The 27998-nt window shown below is 39.2% G+C and overlaps 1 protein-coding gene across 1 annotated transcript; it reads left to right on the top strand.

Annotated features, from left to right (window-relative positions):
- The first annotated feature begins 35 nt into the window (after nucleotides 1–35).
- LOC145460362 (fibroblast growth factor receptor 1-A-like) lies at nucleotides 36–27912 on the top strand. Its single transcript, XM_081445145.1, has 21 exons — nucleotides 36–237; nucleotides 681–854; nucleotides 961–1218; nucleotides 8703–9023; nucleotides 10103–10363; nucleotides 11643–11921; nucleotides 12529–12819; nucleotides 13904–14149; nucleotides 15169–15441; nucleotides 16010–16291; nucleotides 16932–17039; nucleotides 17652–17664; nucleotides 18145–18335; nucleotides 19408–19524; nucleotides 20246–20430; nucleotides 21202–21321; nucleotides 21738–21814; nucleotides 22648–22688; nucleotides 22878–22974; nucleotides 24472–24568; nucleotides 24865–27912. Exons 1-21 carry the CDS (start codon nucleotides 195–197, stop codon nucleotides 25012–25014), a joined length of 3624 nt encoding a protein of 1207 aa, XP_081301271.1. The 5' UTR covers nucleotides 36–194; the 3' UTR covers nucleotides 25015–27912.
- Nucleotides 27913–27998: the final 86 nt, after the last annotated feature.

The following is a 27998-nucleotide window of genomic DNA, read 5'->3' as shown; positions in this document are numbered from 1 at the left end:
CTTATTTTCAATTGCAATTTCCTGGGTGAAGGAAGTATTTAACTACTTAAAATATTAATTTTCTAGTTGATGGTGGTTGGTCATCTTGGGGAGCCTGGGACAGGTGTACTGTGACATGTGGCGGTGGAAATCAAACTCGACAGCGGTCATGTACCAATCCTCCTCCACAAGGGAATGGCCGTTATTGCCAAGGAATGCTTTCTGAGTCCCAGTCATGCAACCTAAACAGTTGTCCAAGTAAGAAGGCCTTTAAGCCTCGCAATCATAAAGGTTGATCTTACGGTGTATTCCTTTGGGATCAATGATCCAAGATCACTTGAATCATGGTGCATTGAAGAAATCCTTGAATGTACTCCCAATTATATTGTAGGTTTCATTGGGTTCCTTTTATGCACGATATATGAGTGATCTTGGAACGTTTATCTTGACATTGTCAATGGATGAAACTCTACATTGATCGATGGCTGACTGACTGACTGACTGACTGACTGATTGATTGCTTCATTGACTGATTAATTTATTGAGGAGTTAAAGATAGTGGAAATGTAGTTAGTAAATTCGAAAAAACTCAGGAAAGAAAATTGCAACCTTGATAAGTACTGTAAGTATTTCAAAAATAGGTGGACACACATTGTAAAATGATTTTGTCTGTTTTGATCTCTTACACATTTATTTGTCAGTTGATGGTGGCTGGAGCAAATGGAGCCAATGGAGTATCTGTACTAAGACAATCAGTGGCATACAAGCAAGAACAAGAGAGTGTGCTAATCCAGAGCCTGCACATGGTGGAAAGAAATGCAATGGAACCAAAGCAGTCGTGAGGGAGTGTAACAACATGTCCAGCTGCCATGAAGGTAGACATTAAGATTGGTAATTTACTGTGTGGATGGAATTTGCGTCAAGGAATAGAATCAATTGGACTTCTAAAACAAAATCCATTGTATCATTTTCTTTCTTCAGCATTTCCACTACGCTTTCAGTCAGGAGAGAACCCATCTCATGGCATAATGGCAATCTCCAAGAACGGTAGCTGGCAAAAAATTTGTACCAGAAGTTGGGATACAGATGAAGGAAACTTGACCTGCAAGGCCATGGGTTATGATAATGGCATGTGGCACACAGACAGCAGCAATACTTCAAACACATCAATCCACTTTAATTGTACACCACTGACAGAATGCGGGGGTAACATTGATAGCAAAACACAATTATGTAAAGGTAATTAATTTATGTATGACTTAGCCTGGTCCAACTTTGTGTTTTATGTGTTAAGTCTAATTTGGTATAAATTACCATCTCCTTTATATGCCAAAAAGTAATGACCCCCCTGAAAGTAACGAGCCCTCGAAAGTAAGGAGTGTTTGGACTCCATATTTATTCTTCGAGCACATGTTTCTACAACCCCTATAGGGGGGTACAACAATTCGTGCAACGTCACATCCGGGTTACAAAACAATACAAAACGACTTATCTAGAATGTTCGGCTTGTCACGCAATGTCACGTTCGATCTCTAGTACAAAACGGCTAGTCTAGAAAGTTCAGCTTTCAACATCCTCCACCTCGCAACTTGCGGTAGCCTGTTGCGACTTAATCAGTCCTTAAAGTAACTTGGTCAGTCCTTAAAGCGACTTAGTCAGTCCTTATAGCGACTTGGACGAACAATCTCTCTTCCTCTCCGAGTCCTCTGTGGAAGGGTGACTTCAGGTTCAGCTTCTTCATCTTCATCCTCCATCGTCTCGGCCTCGCTGTCTAACATCCCACCATCTTGTTCAGTACTCTCTGGTGAGCTTGTAATGGGCGGGAGATTGTCAGATTCAGCACAGAGCTCCAATTTGTACAGTTTGCGAATTGGTCGGGTTAGCAGTCCCGACTTCACCTGGACAGTCGCAGCACGGCATCTTCCATCTCTGCCAAGAATGAGCTGCCGGACAACCCCCATCTTCCAATTTAGACGTTTCTCTCTGTCATCAGCTACAAGGACAACTTCTCCTTTTAAAGGATTTGGCTGAGTCTTCCAAACTTCCCCTTGTGAACCCAGCACTTGATGCAAGTATTCTTTCTTCCATATGTCATTCATGGAGGACAGCCACTTTTTTCTCCGTTGAAATTCATGAGAGATGTTTAGTTCTCTTTCTTCTTCCTTGATGTCTTCTCGCGGTGGCAACAGGAACTTTTCAGGACACAAAGGGATAGGAACACCACCATCAGGATTGCTCGACTCCCACAAGTAAGTGATAGGCCGGCGGTTGATGACTTTCTCCACCTCGGTTAGAGCGGTTACTAATTCCTCCCAGGAAAGCACATCATGGCCCAACGAGCGACGTAGCAGGCCTTTAACAATGCCCACTAACCTCTCCCACGCTCCTCCCCACCAAGGTCCGCGTTCCACCACAAATTGCCACTTCATGTCAAGATTCTTCTCTTTAACCCACTTAGCTACCGCCACAAAGTTTGATCCGTGATCACTTATGCACAACTGTGGGACACCTCTTCTGTTCATAAATCTCTGCAGTGCCCGAGTCAACGCTTCTACAGACAACGACGTCACAAGTTCCAAATGAATGGCTCTAACTGACATGCAGGTAAATACTACGAACCAGACCTTACTGTTATCCTTCAGGTATAACGGTCCTCCTAGATCCATGCCAGTTGTTTCAAAGGGACGCTTGCAAGTTACACGACACCTAGGGAAAGGAGGTGTCTGTTCAGATGCAGGAGCCGCCAAGAACCTGCTACATTTCCTGCACTTCCGTACCACTGATGAGACTGATTTCTTAGAGCGCAGGATCCAAATCCCTTGGCGTCTCAGTTCTGAAATAACTGTTGCAGTACCAGCGTGTTGCATTTGTTCGTGAATATGAAGCACCAATTGGTTGACAACACCACACTTCTTAACCAGCACTGGATGGAGTTCCTCAAAGGTCGCCTCCACTTGTTGCAAACGACCCCCCATCCTGATTAATCCTCCTTCCAAGAACGGGTGTAAGGACCGCAGACTAGACTGGCGGTAAACTGGTCGACTATTTTCCATTGACTCTAATTCCCTCCAGAAAAACTTCTTTTGCACTTGTTTCAGGATGACCATTTTGGCATATTGCAACTCTTCTGAGGTCAGCATATTTTGGGTACTTTTAGGAGACTTGCGCCAATGTAGCATCCAAGCTACACTTCTCAAAGTGCGAAGGTACTTGCTCGTTCGGGGTGGGTCAACAATTTCCTCCACATATTTCGGTTCTTGATTATCAGCTACGGCCATCATCAGCAATGCAGCATCTGTGTCATTCTTTGGGTGCTTCGGCCATTCTGCCTCAGGTTGTTTCAACCATTCCGGGCCGCTCCACCAACTCTTGGAGTCAGACAACTGAGCTACCGTCATACCCCGAGTAGGTAAGTCCGCAGGGTTTTCATCTGTTGGAACCCACGACCACACTCCACCAACAGCAGTAATCTCTTCCACACGGTTAGCGACAAACACTCCACCCACACGTGGTCCCTGACTTATCCATGAGAGAGCAACACTGGAATCTGTCCAAAGGAATTCATCATTAATCTTAAAGACACCGCTGTACTCCAATCTCAGTGAATTGAGAAGTCGAGCTCCTAGTAAGGCACCAAGAAGTTCAAGGCGAGGTATCGTGTCTCCGTTCGGTGGGGCAAGTCGACATTTCGAAGCAACAAGATTCACTGTTACGTCCCCATTTGTATCTGCAACACGAATGTACGCTGCCACAGCATAGGCTCTAGAGGAGGCGTCACAGAAAACGTGAAGTGACAGTTTTGTGTCCTTGCACTGAGAGGGTGTTATTCCCAACCATCGGTTTACTCTCAGATGATTTCCTCCTGACAACCCTTTCAATACTTCTTCAACACGCCTTCGCAAATCCGGGTTAACTTCCTCATCCCATCCGAGCTTCTCTTTCCAACAGTCTTGGACAATAATCTTCAGTGGAGTGACAGCCGGGCTCACTAGCCCACATGGGTCGTAAATCTTAGACAGACAGGACAACACTTCTCACTTCGTAAGTTTCTTGGGTACCATTACTTCCAGATCAACAAGTGGAAGAAGTTCATCAGATTTTAAGTCCCAACTAACCCCAAGTACTTTGTGAAGTTGCTGCACTTGGCTGTCTGAAAACTTGTGGAGCAGATTTTGATCGTTGGACCGAAATTTCCGCAGGTTAAAGCCACCATCTTTAAAGATACGCACTGCTTCGTGCCAGAACTCCCTTGCTTCCTCAGTGTTCTCCATTGCGTTCACTGGGTCATCCATGTAAAGGTTGCGAAGAAGCTGGGAAGCCATTTGTGATTCACTGATGAAACCCTCTAAATGCTGTTTCAGGACTACTTGCAGCAGAAATGGTGATGATTTGGCACCAAAGAAAACCTTTTTGTATCTGTACACCTCAATCTCCCCTTGCGGGTTGAGCCACAAGAAGCAACAAACATTTCGGTCTTCCTCACGAAGCGACAGCTGCAGAAATGCCTTTTCAAGATCACCTACAACACCGACTTTGCCAACTCTGAAACGGAGAAGTATGCCCCACAACAGCGGTAACAAGTTTGGTCCTTTCTCAAGGGCATCATTAAGAGAAAGGCCTCCTTCAGACTTAGCTGAGACATCATGCACAATACGCAGTTTAGTTGTCTCCCGATCATGCTTAACAACTCCTCGATGTGGAAGATAGGACTGAGGAATGCAGGCTTCTGGTAACAGCTCAATGTGACCCTCTTCGAGGAGTGTTTTTAACTGAATGTCATATGCTTTGTACTCTTCAGGCGTCAACTTTCTCACCATGCGACGAAGCCTTGTTTCACAAAGGGCCTTGTTAAGTGCTAAATGCTTTCGGGCTTGAGGTTTCCAAGGCCACGACACAACATACTTCCCAGATTCGTTGCGTTGGATAGCATTCTTTACCTCCAGCTCAAGGTCTCGTTCCAACACTTCCTCCCGTGCAACACCAAGGTGGTCCAAAGTCCAAAAGTTCTGCAGTTGTTCATGAACAGAGGCCCGAAATGCATGGACATGAGCTCTGGCAGCCACACCCGCAAATGGAATGGATCCACTTCCACCATGAAGGACCCACCCAAAAATTGTCGGTGTTCCTTTGAGACCATTCCTCAATTTAATTGTCATACCTTGGACAATGGTGTCATAGCAATCTTCTCCAAACACAATACCAATACTATCTGTACCAGGGACTGCGAGATCAGCAAGGACTGGACAACCACCAACAACCTCTTGAAGGGCTCTATAGGACTCAGGCTCCACCCTCTCAAAGACACCAGACAACTCATCCATCACTACAGCTTGGAAGGTAAAGGTATTTGGAAGGTTTATTCCCCTTGCAGTCACCTCCACAACATCGAATTCGCCTTCCAGCACATCTCCAAGTGTCTCAATCCGCAAATGACGTTTTCCAACAACTCTCTTTGGTATATTTGCAGCCAAAGATGATGACATCATTGTAAAAGTGGCCCCAGTGTCACACAATGCTCTTACAGCCACAGCCCCAATAACAACACATACAGTTCTCATCATCACGCCAGCAGTTTTGATGTCAGCGGTCTTAGCGGAAGACATTACAGCAGCTGTTGAAGGTTGAGATAACGGTGGCAAATGACTCTGGTTAGCTGGTGTATAAGGAGGGGCAGCAGGATTCCAACTTGGGTGGTTTGGTGGGTTACCCGTACTTGGAGTGGGGTTTTGAACTTCTGGAATTTTCACTCCGCCCGTCTTGCATAGCTGAGGGATATGGGATCCTCGTCCACACGGGCATGGTTTTCGAAACCTGCATGCAGTCATCCGGTGTCCACTTCGAGCACAACGAAAGCAAGCCCTTATCTCCTTCACTTTCTTAAAGCGATCATCAACTGAAATAGGTACAGAGCACTGTTTAGGACTATGTGGACCCTTGCAGAAGGTACAGGTTACAGATTTAGCCATTAAACCAGATGCAGTTGGCAACAAAGGTTTTTCCTTTTCGATAGACTGGTGGTGTTTAGATGGCTGTTCTATCGCAACAGTCTGGTCAGCACTCTCTCGAATTTCCAGTTCCTGTTCCAAAAATTTCAACAGCCTCGAGAATGTTACATCCTCCTTTGATAAGCCAGCTTTTTCTCGGGCCCACACCAATCTCCAATCCTTGGGAAGTTTTGATTCAATCAAAGGCATCAAAGGGTTCCATATTGTTCAGTGGTAACTCCTTGTACTTCAAGCGCTCGCACAGTTGCACAAAGCTCATCCAATGCATCTCTCTAGCTTTATTGGATTGTTCAAGTGCTTTCATTTCTGCTAGTTTAGTCATTAGGCGAGTTTTTTGCACTTCATCCTTGCCATAGCGTGATGTCAAGCGTTGTACAGCAACTTCATAGTTTGCCTCTTCAGTTTTGATGTTTGCAATGTATCCTGCGGCTTCGCCATATAGCAGGGACTTTAAGTAAACAAACTTCTGCACAGTAGGTATTTCAACGTTATCATGTATTGCTACTCTGAAAATGTCCCAAAATTCTGGCCAGTCTAACACATCGCCCGAGAATTTCCTAAGGTCGGTTTTTGGCAACTTCATTTTAGGCGCACTTGACGTATGTTTTGGTGATGGTGCAATGGGTCCAGGCTTCTCACTTGTATTTTGCTTTTGGCTGTTTTTTAACCATAATTTCACATCATGAATTCGTTCTCTTACCATATCGAACCATGGTCCTTGGGCGTCCACTTCATCTTCTACTTGCGAGTCATCGTCCAAGAGCTTCTCGATTTCCATCTGCAGATCCTCAGCTTTCTGCAATCTCGTAACAACCGAATCGAGTTTTTCTTCCACGCGAGCAATTTCAGGCGAGTCGGACTCAATCATGTTTCTAACAGCGTCAAAATCCCTTTTCATCCAGCCTCTCAACCCAGTGCGAGCTCTCTTCAGCTGATCAATTTGTTTCGTCTTCATTTCGATCGGTGTTGGCGACAAACGAACGCAAACAACACTCGAGGCTAGCGATCAAACACGTCGCGGGTCACCATGTTTGGACTCCATATTTATTTTTCGAGCACATGTTTCTACAACCCCTACAGGGGGGTACAAAAATTCGTGCAACGTCACATCCGGGTTACAAAACAATACAAAACGACTTATCTAGAATGTTCGGCTTGTCACGCAATGTCACGTTCGATCTCTAGTACAAAACGGCTAGTCTAGAAAGTTCAGCTTTCAACAAGGAGCGCCAAAGGCTGCTAATTCCAAAAGTAATAAGGGTCGTTATTTTCGGAAGTTTACAATAAGCCAAAACGTATGAAAGAAACGAAGTGGCTAGCTACTACTCCAGGGAACATTTGATTTGTTCTTCTTACCTGGCCTTGACTCTTCACAAGTCAGTAATTTCACTAATTGTAGATTAAAGCTGCCTAATTTCGTTGTTTTTTCTTTGCAAATGCTAGGTTCCAGTTTGGCATTGTGCAAATTAGTTACAAAATTATGTGCAACAAAAACAAAATTAACAACTTATAAAACTGGCTGGATAGAGTTCATGTTTATCCTGTTTTTTAATCTGAAACCTAGCTGCTATGAGGAAGCAAGCTCTGAGCTAGAGGATAAGGTTTTTTACAGGAAATAGGGTTGGTTTTATGTAGCCCTAGGGATATGGTTGTGAGAAAAAAGAATCATTTAGCCATTTTCTGCTTTTCGGCTTTAGATTATGGAGAAGTTTGAAAGGTTCTGATGGCTGATTGAACTGGTGTAAGAACCTCTATTAGGTGTGCAAAGTATATAATTAAACACAGAAGAAAATGCTGATGTAAAAATGATGTAAACTTATGTAGGGAAGTAACAGTGTCATGTTAGTACAACAAGTGTCAGATTTTAAACAACTATTAACTATTAGTATCACCCAACTAGTGGACTAATTCAAATCCTGCATTTTGATTGGCTACGCTACTAGGGGACTTTTAGTGATAGTCATCGAGTAGCGAAATTGGCGCCATCGAGCGTGAGGCTTTCTTTCGTTTTATTCCCAAATAAATATTTCTTCAACTTGCATTTGCTAACTTTATTATTACCTTTTCTGTCCGACTAGTTGGGTGATACTAAAACAATTAGACCCTTCGCCCTCAAGGGCCACGGGTCAATAGCCCATTCGGCTTCGCCTCATGGGCTATTGACCCGTAGCCCTTGCGGGCTACGGGTCTAATTGTTAATTAACTTAATTAGATAATAGCGTGCTGGCTTTTTAAGTGAGAATATAATTAACAAGTCATGCATTTAAGAGTGTTAAGGGAGGCATTGTGGCGTCATGGTTAGTGCGCCCGTCTCCGGATCAAGCAGTCTGGGGTCAAGCCCTGGCTGGGGACATTGCTTTGTGTTCTTGAGCCGGACAAGACACTTTGCTCTCACAGTGTCCCTCTCCACCCAGCTGTATAAATGGGTACTGGTGAGCTTAATGCTGGGGGAAATCCTGCTGTGGGCTCTAGCACCCCATCCAATACTCCTAGCTGCTTCATGCTACTCCGGCCTGATGGGCCACTTTGCTCGTATACAGACTTTACTTTTACCATGCATTCAAGACAATAAGTAGCAGATTGTGAGGATGAATGCTATTTAGAACTTTTTATCTCCAGCAAGGGCCATGCATGTTCTACCTGTGATGCAATAAGCAAAATCTACTAATATTCAGCAATTTGTTAACTTAGCTTTAACTTTTTTTGTATTCTCACAAGTTCCTGTGCGTTTAAATGGTACAAATCTAGAATATGGCGGGAGAGTTGAAATATTTTACAATGGAAAGTGGGGAAAGATCTGTCCTAACAAATGGAGTTTTGAAGATGTAACAGTTATTTGTCGTCAACTTGGCTTCAAACGTGCAGTGGCTGAATTTGTTGTGGCAGATGTCAAGGATGAGGACAGTCCTTTTGTAATGTCTGATGTAGCCTGCAATGGAAATGAAACTGAGCTGGCATCCTGCCCAAGAACTGATGGAAAGCTTAATGTTGACTGTCAAAATGATGACAAAGGTGCTCAGGCATTGTGTGAACCAAAAAGTAAGTGACCATTTTGGCAAAGATTTGAAGGTCTTAATTTTTTACATGTAGGTCTTTGCATGTCTTAGTTTTTAGAGATCTTAGTTGGTTATAACAAGAACGTTTTTCACAACAGATTTTTCTTTCCATTTTGTTTGATCAGCATGCAACCATGACATAAATTGATAATACATTCAAGTCTTTTATTAAGCCCACGTTAAGTGAATTGCAATTTCTAGTAAAAGTTCAAAAAGGCAGAAGATAAATTATAAGGGTATATCATATTTACCAAGTTTGAGGGTCATACTTGGAGAGTACCTTGTCATACTTGGAGAATACCTGCCTGGGTTCTTGACAGAATGGACTGAGGGCAGCGGGGTGTGCATAAAAAAGACCGAGGGCCACAATCATGGACTGTAAACATCGAAAACTTCAAACACGCAATCCTGGTTAGGAGACGGCCAGGCTTGTACACGTCTGTCATGTCTGATGTTAAATAAAACAGAAGGGAAAGAGAGTTGGAGCAGAAAGAACGGGAATCTTGTATGTGACAGCACTTTCTTTCAAAACTGTAAGCCTTATGGCTTACATTTTTGAAAGAACTTGCTGAAAAACTAGAGAAAATCTTCAAGAGTGATTGTCTGGGATCATTGGACAGTGCATAGTCCAGAACTTAGAGAATACTGGACTAGCAATTGAGCAATCTGATTGGTTGGTCTTAATTGGCCCCTGAACTAACTTTGTTTTGCAATAAAATAATGCACATGTACCATACCTTTTTGGGCATTTTGATGCGTACACCAGAACCCAATTCAGTGCAATGATGTCAATCAGAATTTTTATACCTGTCATAGGATGGAAATGTGGGAAGACATTAAGGCAGTATATTATTATCTGAATTTCTTAGCAAAACTATGTGATCACAATATTTAGCTTATTGGCAACAAGTCAACGTACCCCCTTGTAACACAAATGGTTGCTGACTCCTTGTAGTATTTTGTTTCAGCAAAATCTATTTTGTGTCAATTATATTTAAAGCATGCTGGGATTTTGAATCTTGTGCATATCACAATGTGTCAAGTGTAAGTCTTTTCTTTCAGAGGACAAAACTATCTTGGACGTGGGTCGAGAGTTTTTGGATGTCGACAGCAGTGAAATTATTCGCTGCTCCTTAGAAAGTGAAACCAATCACATAACTTGGTTCAATAACAAACATCAAGAGATTAATTCTACATCTGAGACAAGGATAAAGGCAAACAAAAATGGTGAATTGACCATAAAAAACGTTCAGTTTTCTGATGGAGGAACGTATGAATGCAGGGGATTAGAATACACTCGATACTACACCATCTATGTCAATGGTAGGCCAACTTATTTTTGCTAGGTACAGTTATTGGATCATTTAGCCTATCCATATGTGTCTGTCTGAAAATGTGCACCCTCACTACCTTTGGGGGGAATGAGATTCTCAAATGAATAGGTCGGGGATGTTCATCAGAAAGTATGAATTAAACCCCAAAAGGAGACCAATCTGGTCATTGCTCGAGCTTTATTTGACCCTTAAAAGATTTACATGTAAACCGGAATAGGCTCGATTACCAGCTGCTGTTCAGGAAGGAAGCCCGTGTCAGTAGACCGGACTTGTGAGACTGGTGGAAATCGAGCTGAACAACGGAAATAAGAGCTTTTCTTTCGTAATAACTTGTTCAAGTGGACACTAAAAGATACTTTGACAGCTGAAAATAATGGCGTTTTGTCATCAACACCCTAAGTGAGACCAGAATCCTTGATGTATACTCCTAAATGAGAGCATCCCGACCTTTTCACGGGGAGTTCCCTCAGGCTGTAAATGCATACGATTTTGTCTCCATAAAGCCAAGCAATGTTCAACAGATTGTGTACACCTGTCACACATAAATATAGGTGATCTCATTTACAGGATGTTCAACAACACAATTAACCAATGGTACAGTAGAAAACACTTATTTATCTTAAATGAAGGTAACCGATAAATTGGGCTAGGTCAGAAAAGAAATAATTAACAAGTATAATACTTTTCAACTTCTTCAGATCTGGTAGTTAAATGATTGACATGCATTGCATAATGTAATTAACTTTTTAAAGCAGTTTTCAATTAAGTGCTGGTTTGGTTAAGAGCTTACTGAAATAAACTTTCCCTTAGCATAGACACGTTTTTGCTCACTGTAAAGGATCTTCATTTGAGCAAGGAAACTTTCATTTCATTTTCCTTGTTTTCTATAAGTAAACTTTTATTTATACTCCAAATGAAGTTATTGTTCAGTCAAACCAAACTTTGGGAACATTTGCTGTTTAGCTCAGCAAAAGGTCACCAAAATGTAAACAACGTGCGAAGATCTGCAAAGTCTCGACAAGATTTAGGGTTTATATTTTGTCCCTGAAATTGCATAAACTGACGATTTTACTTCTGATGCCCTTAAGTCTGATTTCAATAAACATTAATGTTTCTCTTTTTCAATAAGTCCATGTAAATGTAAATCTAAAATTCAATTAATTGTTAACCACTGGGATAAAATTAAACTTGTTTCAAGATACAGTAGCAATCGAAGGCTTTTGAACTGCAGATATTTATCAAAACAATGTTACTGTTTCTTCTAATAGCAATGTTTACTGAGGTAAACCCTAAACAAATTATTAGTGCTGGTGCTTCTGGGATTATAAGCTGTAGTGCTGAGGGAACTCCAACCCCGCAGATTGAGTGGAAGAGACAAGATAAAGTACTACTGGACCAGGGAAGATTTACACAACTTTCTAATGGAAGTTTGTACATCAATCCAGTTCACCCACAAGACAAGGGAACATACATCTGCACCTTCAGACAAAGTAAAGGAAGTAAAAGGGTTACAACAAAAGAACAAACCATCAATGTTCTTGTCATAAGTGAGTGAGAAATACAGCGTACTTAAATCAAGCATTTTGACAGACAACTTTATAAATGATATTCATGAACAGCTGTATTTAGAAGGCACTACCATGCAATGTATGGATGGACTGAGAGTTATGAACTGTTGTTTATTGCTCAAAAGAAATCCTTGGTTTAATATTTCCAAATAGAAATAAATGATTCATTGTAGAGTAGGCATATTGATTGCAATGAAATTGGAAACCTAGAATGGGGTATGGGGAGATTCTACCTATTCTCCTTTTTTCATACTGGAGTTTCGGACTTTTTATTTAAAGGGCCACTCAGTCCACGATTGTAGAAAAGGGATGTAGTGTTCCTACCATCTAGATATATGAAACGAAAGGGGTGCCATTTTCAATGGAAGATATGTAACAGGGGTACTTTTTCCGTCATAAAGGATATATAAAAGGGTATGATGGAGCCCTGGGGGTAAAGTCTCCATATATTTAACTTTTTTCCATAAACCTCCTTGGCTAGAAATCTAGTTGCTGGTTTTGGACATTGCTTAAACCAAAAAACTTATCAAGATTTATATCTTTATCTTCCAATGCTGTTTAATTGTTTTACTGTTGTTTTCTGTAGTTCGCCCAGTTATTGAGATGTTCGGGCCAAGCAAGCCCTTGCAAGAAGGAGAAAGTGCCAACCTGACTTGTAACATTATTAAAGGCTTCCCTAAACCAGAACTATCAATTGTTAAAACTGGAGACCCTGAAGGACAATCAACCATTTCTAAATATGGATACCTTCTGGTTGACGAGTTGAAGAGAACTCTGCTCTTAACAAATATAACAGACAGAGTCGAAGGGAGATACACCTGTATAGCACAAAATGCTGGTGGTAATTTCACTGACAGCAAACTTATAAGAGTTAAAAGTAAGTTAAAAATAATTATCATGAATATACTAACCATCACGAGTATTATTTAGAATTTTATGTTGCTCACTCCAACAAATTAAAACCTTACTCCCAAGAGAAACAAGGGTGCTTTTCATCAAGGCCACGGCAATGCAAATCCTTGACTATGCAGATGTCACTTGGAGGGGGTACAATTGAATGTCACACTCATGGGCTGCCAAGATTACTCGAGACAAACTTAAGCACTTCTTGAGCAGCAACCAATGCTCTTACACAGCTTGTCTAGGTTAGCATGGCCACAAGGGGTAAACTTCACCATTTGCTGCTGTTTTTTAAAATTAAAATTCCAGGCAACCAAGCAATTTAAAACCTTAAAGGCTTTAAATTGTTTAGTTGACGGGAATTTTAATTTCAAACATTCTAAAGATATTCATCCTTATAATACATGCCAAAACATAGGATCTGTAAACCTGAAACCAGTTGAAACCAGTTAAATGCAGGGCATGCGTAGTTAGTAAAAAAAGTGGGAGTGAGTGCAGAATAGCTTTCTCGGAAATAAGCCTATTTCTTAAAAACATCTCATTAGAATTTCACAACATTTTGGCAAGAATATACTTTTGGAAATACGCAACTGGAGTATTGAAAAAATAAAAAGAAATTTAACAGGAAAAAATTCCAGATATTCCTGTTTTCTTTCAACAAGGTATAATTAAAAATCCCTTTATCTATTATTATTAAAACAGTTTAACTTGTGGGATTGTAACGAGCTTGGTGCATGCAAATAGTGAATTTTATGCAGAGACAAAACTGATTTTTTTACGCCTGTTTATATTTATTTGTGTCGCCATGGCAATGGCACATACGTCAGCTAAACTATCAAACAAACGTCAGTGTTGTTAACTTGGGTGTTGCCAATTTTGGCGACTATAGTATCAAGGGTTTCTAAAACAAGATAGTGAATGAAACACGGGTATCATAAACTGTATTTGGCCACCTTGACTGAGTTAGTGTACTTATTTAGTTTTAAAAAGCAACATGAAGGCTTGGAAATTACACGAAAACAACAAATTCAATTCTTCAGTTAATTCTTTTGCTTTTCAAGCTCCACCTGAACTACATCCTGAACTCAGAAATCGATCCGTTGAACTGAATTCCACATTTACTATGAAATGCACTGGAAGGGGAGATCATCCGCTGCAGATTAACTGGACTAAGAATGGCGTGGATCTTGGTAACAATAACACATACACTGTAAATCACGTGACTTTCGACCATGCAGGCTTGTATGAATGTACAGCTGTAAACTGGGCAGGGAAGACTAACGCATTTTTTTGGATTGACGTAACAGGTAATGCAAATGACTTGTGAGTAAAAGTGTTAAGAGGATGGTTTCCTATCAATTACTGAACTGGTTTAATGGAAACTTTGGTTCAGTTGTTCAAAGTTATTGCACTTTCTAATCAAGTGATGTCATCAATAGCTTTAGTTTAAGAATAGGGTTGGTGTACTCATTGTACACAAAAAGTATACTTGTGTAGCATTTTCATTTTCCCCCCCATTGGAAACTGAACATTATTTTTAAACTTTTATCTGTGCCAATCAAGACTAATTTTAATTTCTTATAAATGTTCAAAGCAACAATCCTCATTCCTTTGAATAAAGAAATCTTTTCTTACTACTTTCAGGGGTTGGAGAAAAGGATAACCTTAAATTTTAATTAAGTTAATAAGTTACCGTAACAAAGGTGAAAACATGTCACCTGATTTTGATTTTATAAAGACATTGATTTGGTTTCTAGGATCTTTTGTTTTCAATGCCATTTGGAAGAAATTGTTCCTTTTCTTCCACTCTTTATCCTCTTATAGTTAAGTTTAAGTGAAACTTGTATCTTTTGTAAGTTGGCTTTAGATAGTGCTGTGAGCTTTTGGAACAAGTAAATGAAATCAGAATTATTATTTTAAACTTGGAAAAAAAACATAACACAAAACAGTGGACCTATGGGCAAGGCTGTAAGCAAATATTTTGTACTTGGCCATATTGTTAAGTAACCCTATTCACCTTGAAGCGTGCCTAAAGTCCCTTTTGATTTCAAACTTTTCTAACTTAGACAGCATTGAAGTTATTTGTGATGTCAAACTTTTTGACTTTTTCGTGAAAGTTAAGCTGTGTTAATGGTTTGGTTAGGTTTCTTGACGCGTCTTTGGCAACCATATGTTTTCAAAGGATGTTTTATTCGAAGTTTAAGCTCAAATGTATGTTTCAGGCTCACAAAAAGAACAAAGGCGAAATATGTTTAATAGCTGAATTATTTGATTGCCCTACATGTAGCTTAGACCATCAGTTTAAAATAGTTTGTTTGGCCAATAGTCTCTCCTCAGATTTGTGTTTCTCCAAGAAACAAGTCTGTTCCTGAAGGCTACCCAGCAGACTTTAGCTGCAAAGCGACAGGTGTTCCCAAGCCAACACTGACCTGGACATTCAATGATGGGGACCTTCCATCAGCTGTCAATCAAACCAGTCTTGATAAAGGATCATTCCTGGAGTTACCTCACACTACGAAACAAATGGAAGGCATCTACAAGTGTTTAGCAGAAAACAAAGCAAACTCAACAACTTCCTCTGCATATCTTCATGTTTTTGGTAAGCAGAAAAACAGTCTACCTTATATACGATCATTGTAGTTACAAAATAAAATTAATTAGTTCTAAAGAAAGATAACTTCAGGCCTGGATGTATCTGGATATCTAGTCAATCAGAAGTTCATGTAACTCGCGCGATACTTTCAATTGCGTATAGTGTCGTTTCAAGTAAACCTCAAGAGTACTTACTGATGTCTTATTCTCCTAACTCGAGTCTTAATTTTAAACTTTTTCCTTTGTCTTTGATGTTCACTTAATAAATGCATGTAGAATTCATAATATTATGCTTAGAATCTATACTATACCTTAGTCCACACTATACCTTTGTACACTAACCTTTTTCATACACGACATCATTTCCGAATATAAACCCAAATAGTTTTGAGGTGCAACATTCCAAAAATAAAAATAAAAAATAAAAAAATTGCCCCCTCTCCCTTCACTTTTTATACTAAGCTCTTCCCAAAATAAATGCACCAAAAAGTCTTTTGAACATATATGCCCATGAATGACTGGAATGTTTTGAATCTCTTAACCTTTGTCTATTGTTGGATTATTTGACTAAAAAGAAAAACCCAGCGCCGAAGTGAGCCCAAGGCCTTATCCAAAACTGACAGTAGGAGATGAGCTCAGATTAACTTGTAAAGTCAATAAAGTAACTGTGGCAATCAAATGGAAGAAAAATGATGATGAAGTAATCCCAAGAGCACAGATTGATACACGAGTAGATGATAAATTGAGCGAACTTTTTATTGAGGATGTTGTGGAAGGTGATAGCGGGGAATATTCTTGTGAAGCACGTAACAGACCAGGTATTGGGGCCCGTTCCACTGTGAAGATCAATGTCAATGGTAAGATGACTTTTCCATTCATTAAACACAGAATAATTTTTAATTATTTTGTCCACAGAGATACATGCAGTGAAACATGTTGCAATTGGTCTTGCCCTGTCACTGTTAAGTTATGACTTAATGGATAGAACTAGCTGTGACTAAATTTTGTAGAATGATGGCAGAGGAGTTTACAATGCTGTAATATTACATATATTATATGATTTCATAATGTACATGTAATCAACTGGGCATTAATGTTGCCTTGTCCTACATTTTTGCAAGCTTCAGGCTATCTATTAAAGGAACAACCCTTTTTATCGTACCTTATCAGTTCATGTTATAGTGTGACTAACTGCCTTCTATTTGAAAATAAACTATGTGGATTTTGTTGTATGGGAAGTCCAGACACCTCCACATTTAGGTTCCTCTTGGGTTGGTTCTAATTAGCTTTTGAACAATCAAGGCTGGGTTGACAGTGGCAAAGTGAGTGTAGAGTGTCTTTCCCAAGATCACAATGTAATGATCCTGGCCACGACTGCTTGGTCTCAAGTCCAGTGGGCTAACCATTCAGTGTTTTTCCCACTAGAATAACAATAAGTAGCATAGAAAACTTTGAAAATGAAGGCTTGTATAATAATACTAAAGGCTCCCTTTTCAGGTTCTATTGCCAGGCTGGCTGTGGAGTGGTATTATATTGTGGGATCCCTGTTTGGTTGCGTTGTTATATTTGCCGTTGGTTGGTGCATTTGCAAACGTCGAAGAGCAAGTAAAAACCATAACTGATTAACATTTTTTTTTATCTTAGTTTTCTGTTTTTCTTTTCAGATTTTGTTTTAAGGAAGAAAAAGTCGATGTTGATTTACCATGCACACATTCAACGATTCATGACAAATAGACCATTTTTGAGTTGCCTTTTGCCGCTATGTCAAAACAAGTCTGTGCGAAACCATTCAAATGAAAAAGTGTTTCCCTTACAGGTACATTTTCATGCAAATCCAACTCATTATCATATGAAAGTTTTTGCACAAGCACTCGTTTTGAAACAGAGGCTCAAGGTAACTTGGAAATGGCGTATTCAATTTCAGTGTAATGTAAAACACATGACTTTAGTAAAACTGCTTACCCTTAGAGATAAATTGTTGCCCGCTGATTTAGCTACATTATATACAGCAAATACCAATTTTTAGAGCATGGGTGTCCTTCTCCATCAAATGTCTTTGGCAAAATGATAGTTGTTGTTGTTAATTAAACTCACCCTCTGACTCTGTATAGAGTATTTCAAGGTCTGGCCTATATTAAACCTGGTTTTATTGTGTTTGTTTCTTCTGTTTCTTTCATACAAACGTATCTTTCGTTATCCTTCACTGGGTATATACAGCTGTGGCAAGACTGTAAGTCGAAAGTGAACTCTTATTTTTATTTTACTACTTTTTTGCTTCACTCTTTTTGCCTATCCACCTAAAACCACCAATAAACATTTATTTTCAAAGGGGCACTATCATCAGAATGTCTTCGAAGTGACAAAATCCAAAAGATACATTCGCCTCAATGATAACCTACATGTAAAAGCAGTGGTGTCTTTTGTGAGAAATTACTATACCACTATACACTGAAGCTGTCAAAGAGGTGTTATCATGAGTTCTGATATTGAAATTCTAAACCCTTGTGTTTTAGAAAAATATTACAAAACTGATCTGAATAATTGCCTCTACCTTTAAATAAAAAAGCTCTTTAGAATTTTAATAATTATAGGTGCAGGCTAGGGTCGACCTTTCGTCTTTGAGTACTTAGTCATATATATTGGCCGAGCAAGATTCTCTTTAACAATTTATTCAAAGAGTGATGATAAAGTATTGGGTAAAATTGTTTAGATTTGATCAAGAGCAAGCAGTTGAGATGCAGTTCTGTAACGTTGAAGTGGATGAATGGGAGATTGCAGTTGGCCGTTTACAACTTCAAGAGGTCATTGGTAAGGGGGCATTTGGAGCAGTCTGGAAAGCACTTTTGAGTGAACCGGATGGAAAACCTGGAAATCGGACAGTTGCTGCAAAATGCTTTACACGTAAGATCATGTAGGAGTGGCAGGTTAAACTCAGACATGTGCGATTCTATTTGGTGATGTACACACAGACTCTATCTGTTTAGCAGTCAGGCAGTCAGTGGCTGTTTTGCATCATAGCACAAAAATGATTCCCTTGTTTCATTTCAGAAGCGCTGGTGACAATGGTACTAATTTCACACTTGTATCTATTCAGTTGTCCAGTTACGCTCCTTTCCACTGTAAATTCCATTTACAGAAGCAGGAATATTTTAAAAATTTTGTTGTCTCTTACTACAGGCTTACTGTCCTCTGTGTGTGGTCAAAGGTCTCCAAGATACTCAAACTTCTTAGTTATTGTTCTATATTAAATATATATTAAATATTTAATTACATTAAAATGATATTTATGTACAGCAGTGTAGATGCAACGAAATGAAGCAAAAATAGTTGTGCATTGTTTTTGTTTGCTTTTTGCAACTTGAAGCATATGAGAGTAGTTTTGCGAGTTTAAAGCCCCGGCCAAACGATTGCAACATTTCAACGCAACATTGTTGGGTGCAACGTGTTGCACACTATTGGCCACCCTGTTGTGGCATGTTGCGACGTGTTGAGTGTTGTTGCATCTAATTTGACCATATTCAAACTTGTAGTTTTGTAGTTCTGATTCCCCATGACCACAAAAAGATGATGGTAGTTACAGTACTCGCTGAACCGTTGCATGGCAGTTGTATTTTTTCAATAGTTTATTTAACAACTATTCCAAGAGGGCGCATCGAATATGAGATGGTAGATAGCCAATGAGGCGTATAGCGTCGAGTTGGCTATAATCATGTCATATCCAACAAGCGCGAGTGGAATAGTTGTAAACACCCCCAAAATATAGAAAACTAGACTAAAATAAAAAAGAGACCGCCCCAAAAATTCACGCGTATGCTCACCATATTTGTGGAGCATGGTATAATGGCTCATAACCCATGATGGCTAAGCCAATTAAAACTCTCGAATTGTATTATCCAATGATTCAGTTTTTAATGAATAACTACATACCATAAGTGATTTGTACCTTATTTTATATTGTGGTCTTACGTTGTAGCCACTTCTGGGAAAGATGGAAGGAAGTCTCTGATGAGAGAAATTGAGCTGGGAAAACTTCTTGGAGTTAACCGTCAGGCAAACATTGTTCAGTTTATTGGCTGTGTTACAACCCAAGGTAAAAAGATGCAATAACTGAGATTAAATGTTAATATTTTTAGGTTTATGCCCTACTGTCACTACATTGAAACTTTAGTTTAACCATCTGCACATGAAACCTAAACTGGTAATTTTTTCGGAAGTATCTGTTTTAGCTTGTTTTAACGAGAAAAAAGCAGGAAAAAGACTTCAAATTAAAAGACTTCTGTGGCCACTGGATTCTGTAGCCACTTAGTTATGTTAGTTAAGTCACTGGATTCTAGAACCATTTGATTCTGTAGTCACTTCATTCTGTAGTCACTGGATTCGGAAGTCACTTAATTTTTTTTCCACTGGATTCTGCAAGAAGTGACTTGCACTATTGCTCCTTCCCCTGAATCGGATGATAGTCATTTACAGTTTACCCCCAACGTGGCCATCTTACGTTAAGTTGTTTTTCTGTAAATAGTGTGCGATAATAATAATAAAAAAACTGAAATATGAAAACGTGGCCAAACACGGTCCTTCTGTATATTACGTCTAAGTAAGTAGGTTTCATGAGGGTAAATGTCTTGCCCAACCGCCAGCGCATTGACATCTCCGAGGGCCTACACCTGGACTACTTGATCCTTTGTACTTAACAGTACTCTTATCATTAGGCCGCTTCTTCTATCAAATGTCGCAAACATATAGAGTACCTCAAAAGATGACTTGATTGTAGATAAGTAGTGTTTAGTGTTTACCACTTTCTCTGCTCTCAGTTCATCCAATGATGATCATGGAGTACTTGGCGTGTGGTGACCTGCTGGGTTATCTGAGGAAAAGTCGTGGAGTTCATGATAAGTATCATCTTGGACAGGGGGGTGTTCCAGAGCTGGAAATATATGACCTAGTGCTGTTTGCCAAACAAATTGCTGCTGGTATGGTGTTTCTTGGATCAAGAGGCGTAAGTAAACATCTCTCAGAAATCTGACTGCGACAAAATTGCACAAGCTAAGACTCCAACACTTAAAATTCCTACTGAATCTGAATTTTACACCACATTTGGACAAACCCTAAATCTTTAACTGGTAGAACAGTATGTTAGTTGTTTTGGGATTTTCTTAAGCTTATTTTCAGTTATTTGCAGTTTTCAACTGCACATGGTGTAAAGTCTGTGTCAGAGTCTATTGACCCACTAGGCCAGTGACTAGGAGTATTTCTACACCCTCCTGGAAGGAATGGTAGTCCTTCGCAGATTTGCCCTCAGCATTAAATTTGCTGGTACCCGTTTTATGCACCTTGGGTGGGAGAGGCATTGCGAGAGTAAAGTGCCTTGAGCTGAAGGCACTACAGGATGTTGTAGTCAGGTCTGGATCCCACACCAGTTGATCTGGAGTCCAGCACAGTGATATGTACTGGAAGTGGAAATATATTACCTTGTTAATGCTCGAACATTGCAGAGGTTGTTAAGTGTCTTCAATCAACTTTTTAAAATGCTGATTGCAGCTTTTGCAATTATTTTAGTGTTTAACTCATCTCCTATCCCTGAATTGTAATCTACCGCTGACTTCTTCGGAAGATTTGATTAAGAATTAAGGTCCCCAGTTCCAAACATTATAGAAAAGGCATAGGCTTCTGTAAAATTGATGTTTTTTGTTTCAAAAGGGTAATAACTAAATGATTCTTTTTGACAAGAGTTATCATATTCAAAATCTAAGATAATACCTTTTTGTAGATAATCCATCGTGACCTTGCAGCTCGTAATGTTCTTCTTGATGACAACTTTGTTTGCAAAGTTACCGACTTTGGTCTGGCTTATCAAGATTTCAAATATGGACATGGAAATGCTAAAAAGGTATCTCAATTTGTAATTTTAAACAGCCACATCAATTAACACAGGGGAGCTCACAGCTGTGCCCAGCATTTTTCAGTATTTCTTTGATGAATACTACCTCTCTTTTTAGTTGAAAGCTGGTGCAATAGTGACATCAAATGAACATTCAATCATTCGTAAACGAGTTGTAGTTCTTTTCCTTACGTAAAAGGTTACCATAGGAATAGCATAGGCCGTTATAACCCTCGATTTTATCTTTCAACTGCTCATAACTCAAAAAAGGTTCCACAACCTCCAATTTTTTTTTTATCAAATTGTAATCAGCTTGTGTTACATCCATTTGTTTACCAAGCCACTTCGAGTTTTCGAATATTTATTTGGTTAATAAGATTTCCAACAGGTCGTAGTTCATGGGTTTATATTGATTGTATTTTCAGGGCTGTATGCCGATTAAATGGACTGCACCTGAGATTCTTTCAGGAGATCTTTCTGCGCTCTCAACCCAAAGTGATGTGTATGTACAATATTACCCTTCCAGTTCTGCCTCACTGAGTTAAGACACTGCTACACTACACGATTTTTTTTGCAAATTGTCTCGCAATTCTGTCGCACCGTTTCAAGACAAGTTGCGCGAGACGTTGCGTAGTATAATGCCTCCTGAAATAAACGAGTTTCACAACATTTTCTTCCCAGTCAACGTTGCAAAAAGTGCAATATGATTCTACTTCGTGCAACGTTTGCTGCAAGAACAACGTTTCCAGACATGTTTTGTAACATTCCTTGAAATTTTAATTTTAATGTTACAAAAGGCGTTTTCAGGCGACTTTGTTGCAACCAAATTGGAAGGTAAGTTGTAATAAAAATTACCTAGTGTAGCCGCGCTTTTAATCTCCCTATAACTTGCAACGACTCTACAAATACTGCTAGCCATTACTGCAACACATTCTCGCTGGATTTGAAAGCCAGACTTGATGAGGTAAGGCAATACCAACACAATGAGCATGCGTGACGCCTGTTAGTTAAGACCGTAGGAGGCAAATTCATGGTTAAATAATGATGTTTTTTTGATAGTCCTAAGTCAGTGCAAATTAGTGTACTAGGGATTCCATCTGTAGTTTACCATTAGCTGAATAAATTTCGAAGAATTTGAAAAGAACGCGAGAGAAATTAATTAAAAGCCATAATTTTGCTATAATTTTACATTTCACTCTCTAATTTGCAGAATGGTAGTATACAATTTTGCCTCGTCTATAAAGCCGCGCTTAATTATCATCCATTTTATCTCTTCCGGTCTTTGTAAATAGTACACTAGTATATCCAGCTCTGATCTATATTACTAATCTACAGGTGGTCTTATGGAATTGTCTTGTATGAGATCTTCACCATCGGTAAGTTTAAAAATTTGTTGAATAACGACTGCAACAAAAAAGCGAAACAGAACAGAACCCAAAAGCCAAACAACTAGCCAGCAGATCGCAGCACACTTATATTGGCAGATAGGTTGATGAAACATGAAAGAGTATTTTCCTAAAGAATAACTTGTAACTGAGTTAAAACACACCTGTATTCCTTGACAGGAGGAATTCCATACCCAGGATGGTCAGAAGGAAGAGTGGTTCAAGCAGTCCTGAATGGATATCAAATGCCAAGGCCTGACCATATTGACGACCAATTGTAAGTCTGTTTGCTAGCCATTATATACGTTTTTACGTTAAGTTATACTCAGTAACTGTGAGCGCGTTGCGATTGTTTAACACGCCCACGAGAAATTTTCAAATATTATCATGTTATCTGGGAATCTGATTGGGTCTGTCTCCACTGAGTATTAACCGCCTACTGACCGAACATGAGGGCCGTACTAGGGAATGTTAGTTCTTGTGCAGCGAGGTCCGTACAAAAACGACCGAAGGCCTGGAAATGTTGGGCCAATATTTCCAGGTACGACCGGAACAAGCCTGGCAAGTAAGTAGTTTATTATATGGCACTCCATGGAAGTTGCTAATTTTGAATTCGCCGGCTTTCAAAAACGGAAAATACATGATTTTTGACCTTTTCCATGGAAAGGTCCGCATGGAAAAATCCCAACTAAGAAAGGACCAATCAGAATGTTTGGATTTTCCTCAAGACTGCCTTGCCATATTACAATTGCCGTATGCCACGATTTGCACACATTGCCCTTGATAGGGTTTGTCTATTCTTGACTTTGGCTAAAAAAAAAATATCTAAACAATTGTATTTATCTTCCTCATTGTCTTCAGCAGAGGTCAAGCACTTTTCACCGAATTGATTATTTTCCCAGTCTAATTGGCTCAATATTCAAAGGATGTTGAGAAGTCCGTGACTATTTGCTACAGATGTTTCGGTGTCTTGTTAAATGTACGCAAGTTTTTGTCAATCATGCTATGTGGCAAAAATTGCTTAACTTAAATTAAATTTAAATTGCTTAACCCTTTGAATACCAAACTTTCGCCAAAAAATACCGTTTTTAACCGTTTAGTCAGGTTTTTTAGCTGCCACGACGCTAAATAAGCCTAAGTTTTGCTAAAAAAGCTTTTTTTACTAAAAGGAGAGATTTTGCGAGGATTAGGTACAAAATTGAGCAAAACTTCAATTTCGGGCATGCGCATAAGCCAAAATTTGGACTTCTTTTTTATTTTTTGCCATTAACCGTTCTCGATTTCGTTTGTTGGCCCTTTCCTTTCTGTTTTTCTCGGCCCTTTTACACTGGCTACCTTTTGCATTGTATGTTCTTTCTGGCTGTAGTGAAAAGTTGGATGTTAATTACGGGCAAAGCCTAGAAATGGACCTTGATCAATCATAGGCGTAGTGGACCATTTTACCACCGTTTTTGCACCAAAACTGATAACGTTGTTTTTCGATTTGCGACGTCGGAATGTCGTCGATATCTAAACCTGACCATTGTGCGGAAAGGGCTAGCCTAGCACTACTATTTGCTTATCAAGAATATCTGACGACATTTAAATTGATGACGTCACAAGTGGTACAAAGGACACGACCATTAATTACGTATATATGCGTAGTTGGTATTCAAAGGGTTAAGGGGAAGATTATCAGTCATTTTAACTTAATCATTCTCTCGGGCTGTTTCAAAATAAAATGAGTCTGGCAATCATGGGCAATGGTTATAACTTTTTTTGTTTTTTTTTCTAGGTATGATATAATGATTAGGTGCTGGAACTTAAACCCTGACTTCCGTCCTCCTTTTGAAAACCTACGACAAAGAATGGATACATACCTTCGTGAGGAGGTTTGTAATAATGAGTCAATCAATAATCCAGGTTAACAAAATCTTATGGACTTGCTCTAGGACCATAATGATGATAACAATTGTAGAAATATTTTCTGATTTAAAATTTTCGAAAAAAATAAGCTTCCTATTGTAGAAATTTTTAAGGGTAGAAATCAACAGCTGCGAACAGCCAAGATTTTAGCCACTGAACATTTTTACATTTTCAATCACTAACCCCATCCGGTTCATTCTGCGTTAATGATTGATACTTAATACCTTTTGTAGTACTAATTTTTTACTATTATTTCTTTCAGACATACACGGAACTGGTCAACATGGGGAAATATGACAGCGTGAAATACTCCAAGGTTGAAGATCTTGGAGCTCAAGATGAACCAGCAAGTGAGCAAGTCAAGACGAGCACCACTACAAAGAAATTAGGAAAATGGTCAAGTGTCTGTTAAATAAGAGTAAATATGACTTACTGGTGGCTATTATAGCTTTTATGCACGGCAATCGTTAAGTGTGTGTGTGTGTGTGTGTGTGTGTGTTGTGTTCAGGATGAAATAGTATTTTTATTTAACAAACTTTATCCTTGATGAGCTGTCACTGAGTAAGATATAGTTACATATATATCAAAGTACGTGTTAAGTTTAACGTGTACACTTCATTAAATGTAACGGTTTGCAAATGTTAACTTACGATTTCAAGTCTCAAGTTTCTTTATTTCCACGCAACAAAAATATAAACTAAACAGAGATTTAAAAAATGTGAATTTGCCACAATTAGTTCTTGGTCGGTGTATAAACACGTTTTGATTCGATCTCCCACGTATGATATCGGTGAACATCTCTGGTATTCAAGAAACAGAAGTCGTAGATTCTTGGGAGCAAATTATTCTGGTGTACATAACTTCACCCAGTTACCTATTACTTTGCCATTGTTATGGAATAGTGTTATCCATATAGCATTTATTTAGTCAGCCTTGTTTTATATAATACCAGATTGCTTGTTTGCTCTATAGTGATTTAAGTACGATTTCGTTGCTGATATTAACTGCAGTTTGCTTTTGAAGTAAATACGATTTAAATTTTCACTAACTGATCAAGTCAGGAGTAGGAAAATATTTTTTAAATAGTTTGTAGAATTTTTATATCGCAACTTTCAGTTTTAGGAACACTTCTTCCATATATCAGTAAGCAGTAATAAATAAGTAAGTTATTTCTCAGGGCGACAGAATTCAGGATTATTCAAGAAAATATTATTAGTATAGTTTCTAGAACTACCACGTTGTTATTTAATGATGCTATCCGTATCTGACTTATTTAATCATCATGTTCTTGTTGTTATGAGTATGCTGTTACTCATTTGTCGCTCATTGAAGTGCTTTGTTTCTGATGTTAACCATTTTGCTGCAATTCAATAGCGATTTGCTTAAACAGAGGAGAACCTCCTTAAAGAGTGTTATTTAAGCTAAAATAGCTATTTTTATTACCGGTTTTTAGTGTGTAGAGTAAAAACGCCTGTCGAGAGAGCACATAACAACTTACCCATGCGAGAGGGATTTACTTAACATCAACAACGACGACGACGACGACGACGACAGCAAAATTTTATTTCACTCCAGAGTAAAAAGAGAAAAATAATTAAAATGTTATATCGAAGCAAACATGATAGGGGTGTTCAGCTGGCTACCCGAAAAACCTGAGAGTCGAGGGGAACCAGAATCTGAAGAGGTGTTTTGATCTGCACACTATCATTAGGTAATATCTAACTCTTGTAGAACACTCTATGTAACAGCTTGAATGAAAACTTAAATCTAAAAGCTAACTTTGTCTACAGATATTTCACATATATATGATACTTCCCATCAAAATCAAAATCAAACCACAGGCCTAGGAAAATGCAACTGTTGTGGCAGGCTTACTTTTGCGTTGGGGAAAGAAATAGGACACTTCCTGTCCAAAAGGAGGAAATAGGGAACACATGTTACAAACTAAACATTGCAGGAACTATGTGAGATCTGTACATCAGAAGCCAGAACTATTGAAATATTGATTACAAGTGACCACATCTTACTGTCTTTCTCAGTGTGACGTAGGCAAAAGAGGTGTGCCCAAAAAGGTCAGTAGTTATTACTCACAGTGACGGATCAGAGCTTATTTCAGTAAGCTCATTTTTGAACCTGGAGGCCTATCAGGCCGGTGCTTATCCCCGGTTTCCGTAATTTAAGGCCGCTATGAGTATCCCCACTCCTCCCTGGATAGGATGCCAGTGGATCCGCAGAGCTACCACTCGGAATCATATTGGCGGATATCCAGTTATACACCATATAAGCTCAGCAAATCATCCGACTTCGACTCAGAAAAAAAGTACCTTTCTAACCAACGCAACGGAACAATTCAATCTGTTCAGCTCGGATTGACGGATTTTCGAATCCTTCTAAAGCTAACAATATGCCTCATGCAAAACGACTGTTCAACCAGTGAGGTACGCTCGATTACCAGCCGCTGTTCGGGAAAGAAGAGTGGACTCGAGAGAGCAGCGGAAATCGAGTCTACCAGCGAGAATGTGCGTGATGTTGATGGTAAAATCAAAGACTCTATAACGTAGTTTTTATCCTCGAATATCAAATAGAAAACTTTTTTTGTGGTTCTTCTGAGAAACACGAGTCGAAGTTTGGGAGAACGGGAAATGATGTGGGCAGCGAGTGCTTCCACCAATTTTCGTGTTCTCCAGAAGGCTAGCCAACAAATTGTTTGAGGCAATCTCAAACCTATTGAAGATCTACATCTGAATGGGTGAGTGGGTAAAAAATCGGTAAAACATCGCACCGACTGTAGAAAGTCTAAAATACTAAAATAAAGAAACATAAAGGATTAATGAGAGAAACGTTTTACCCTTCCAGGAGCTTAACATAATCATATTTTCACTGGCAAAATGTCAAGATTTTTTCTTAAACTGAATTAAACTGGCTTAATCCAGCTCCAAGATTTGAATAGAGGGTAACAGCCAGCCTGAACGTCCCCTTTTTACTCCGTCCCGCCGCCCCTCCGCCATCCCCGGGGTGGGAAGGTGAGGCGGGGGTAAAGGTAATTTTCACTCTTTCTTATTTGAGTTAAAACAATAAAAAACTTAACACCTGATAACAGATTATTTTCGCTTTAAGACTTTTTACCCCCGATAAATGGTGAGACTAACACAATGTTGTTTAAATTTACATTTAGACCTGGGAATTCTAATCTTGTATATCAATAAAATTTGCCGAGCATCTAAGAACAAAAGAAAATTCGTTAGAATTGCAGATACATTTGTCACATTATAAACATTCAAGTATTCGACTTTGCTATCACACGAGTAAAGTGGTGGCGAATGAAGCTAATTTCAGCGTCGTTTTGTAGTTCTTTTGAGGCAAAGGAACCTGCAAGCCGATGTAACTATAGTCAGA

This window comes from Orbicella franksi, chromosome 11 (assembly GCF_964199315.1).
Source record: "Orbicella franksi chromosome 11, jaOrbFran1.1, whole genome shotgun sequence".
NCBI lineage: Eukaryota > Metazoa > Cnidaria > Anthozoa > Scleractinia > Merulinidae > Orbicella > Orbicella franksi.
Note: the sequence above shows the minus strand (reverse complement) of the source record. Positions and strands in the feature narration are given on the sequence as shown.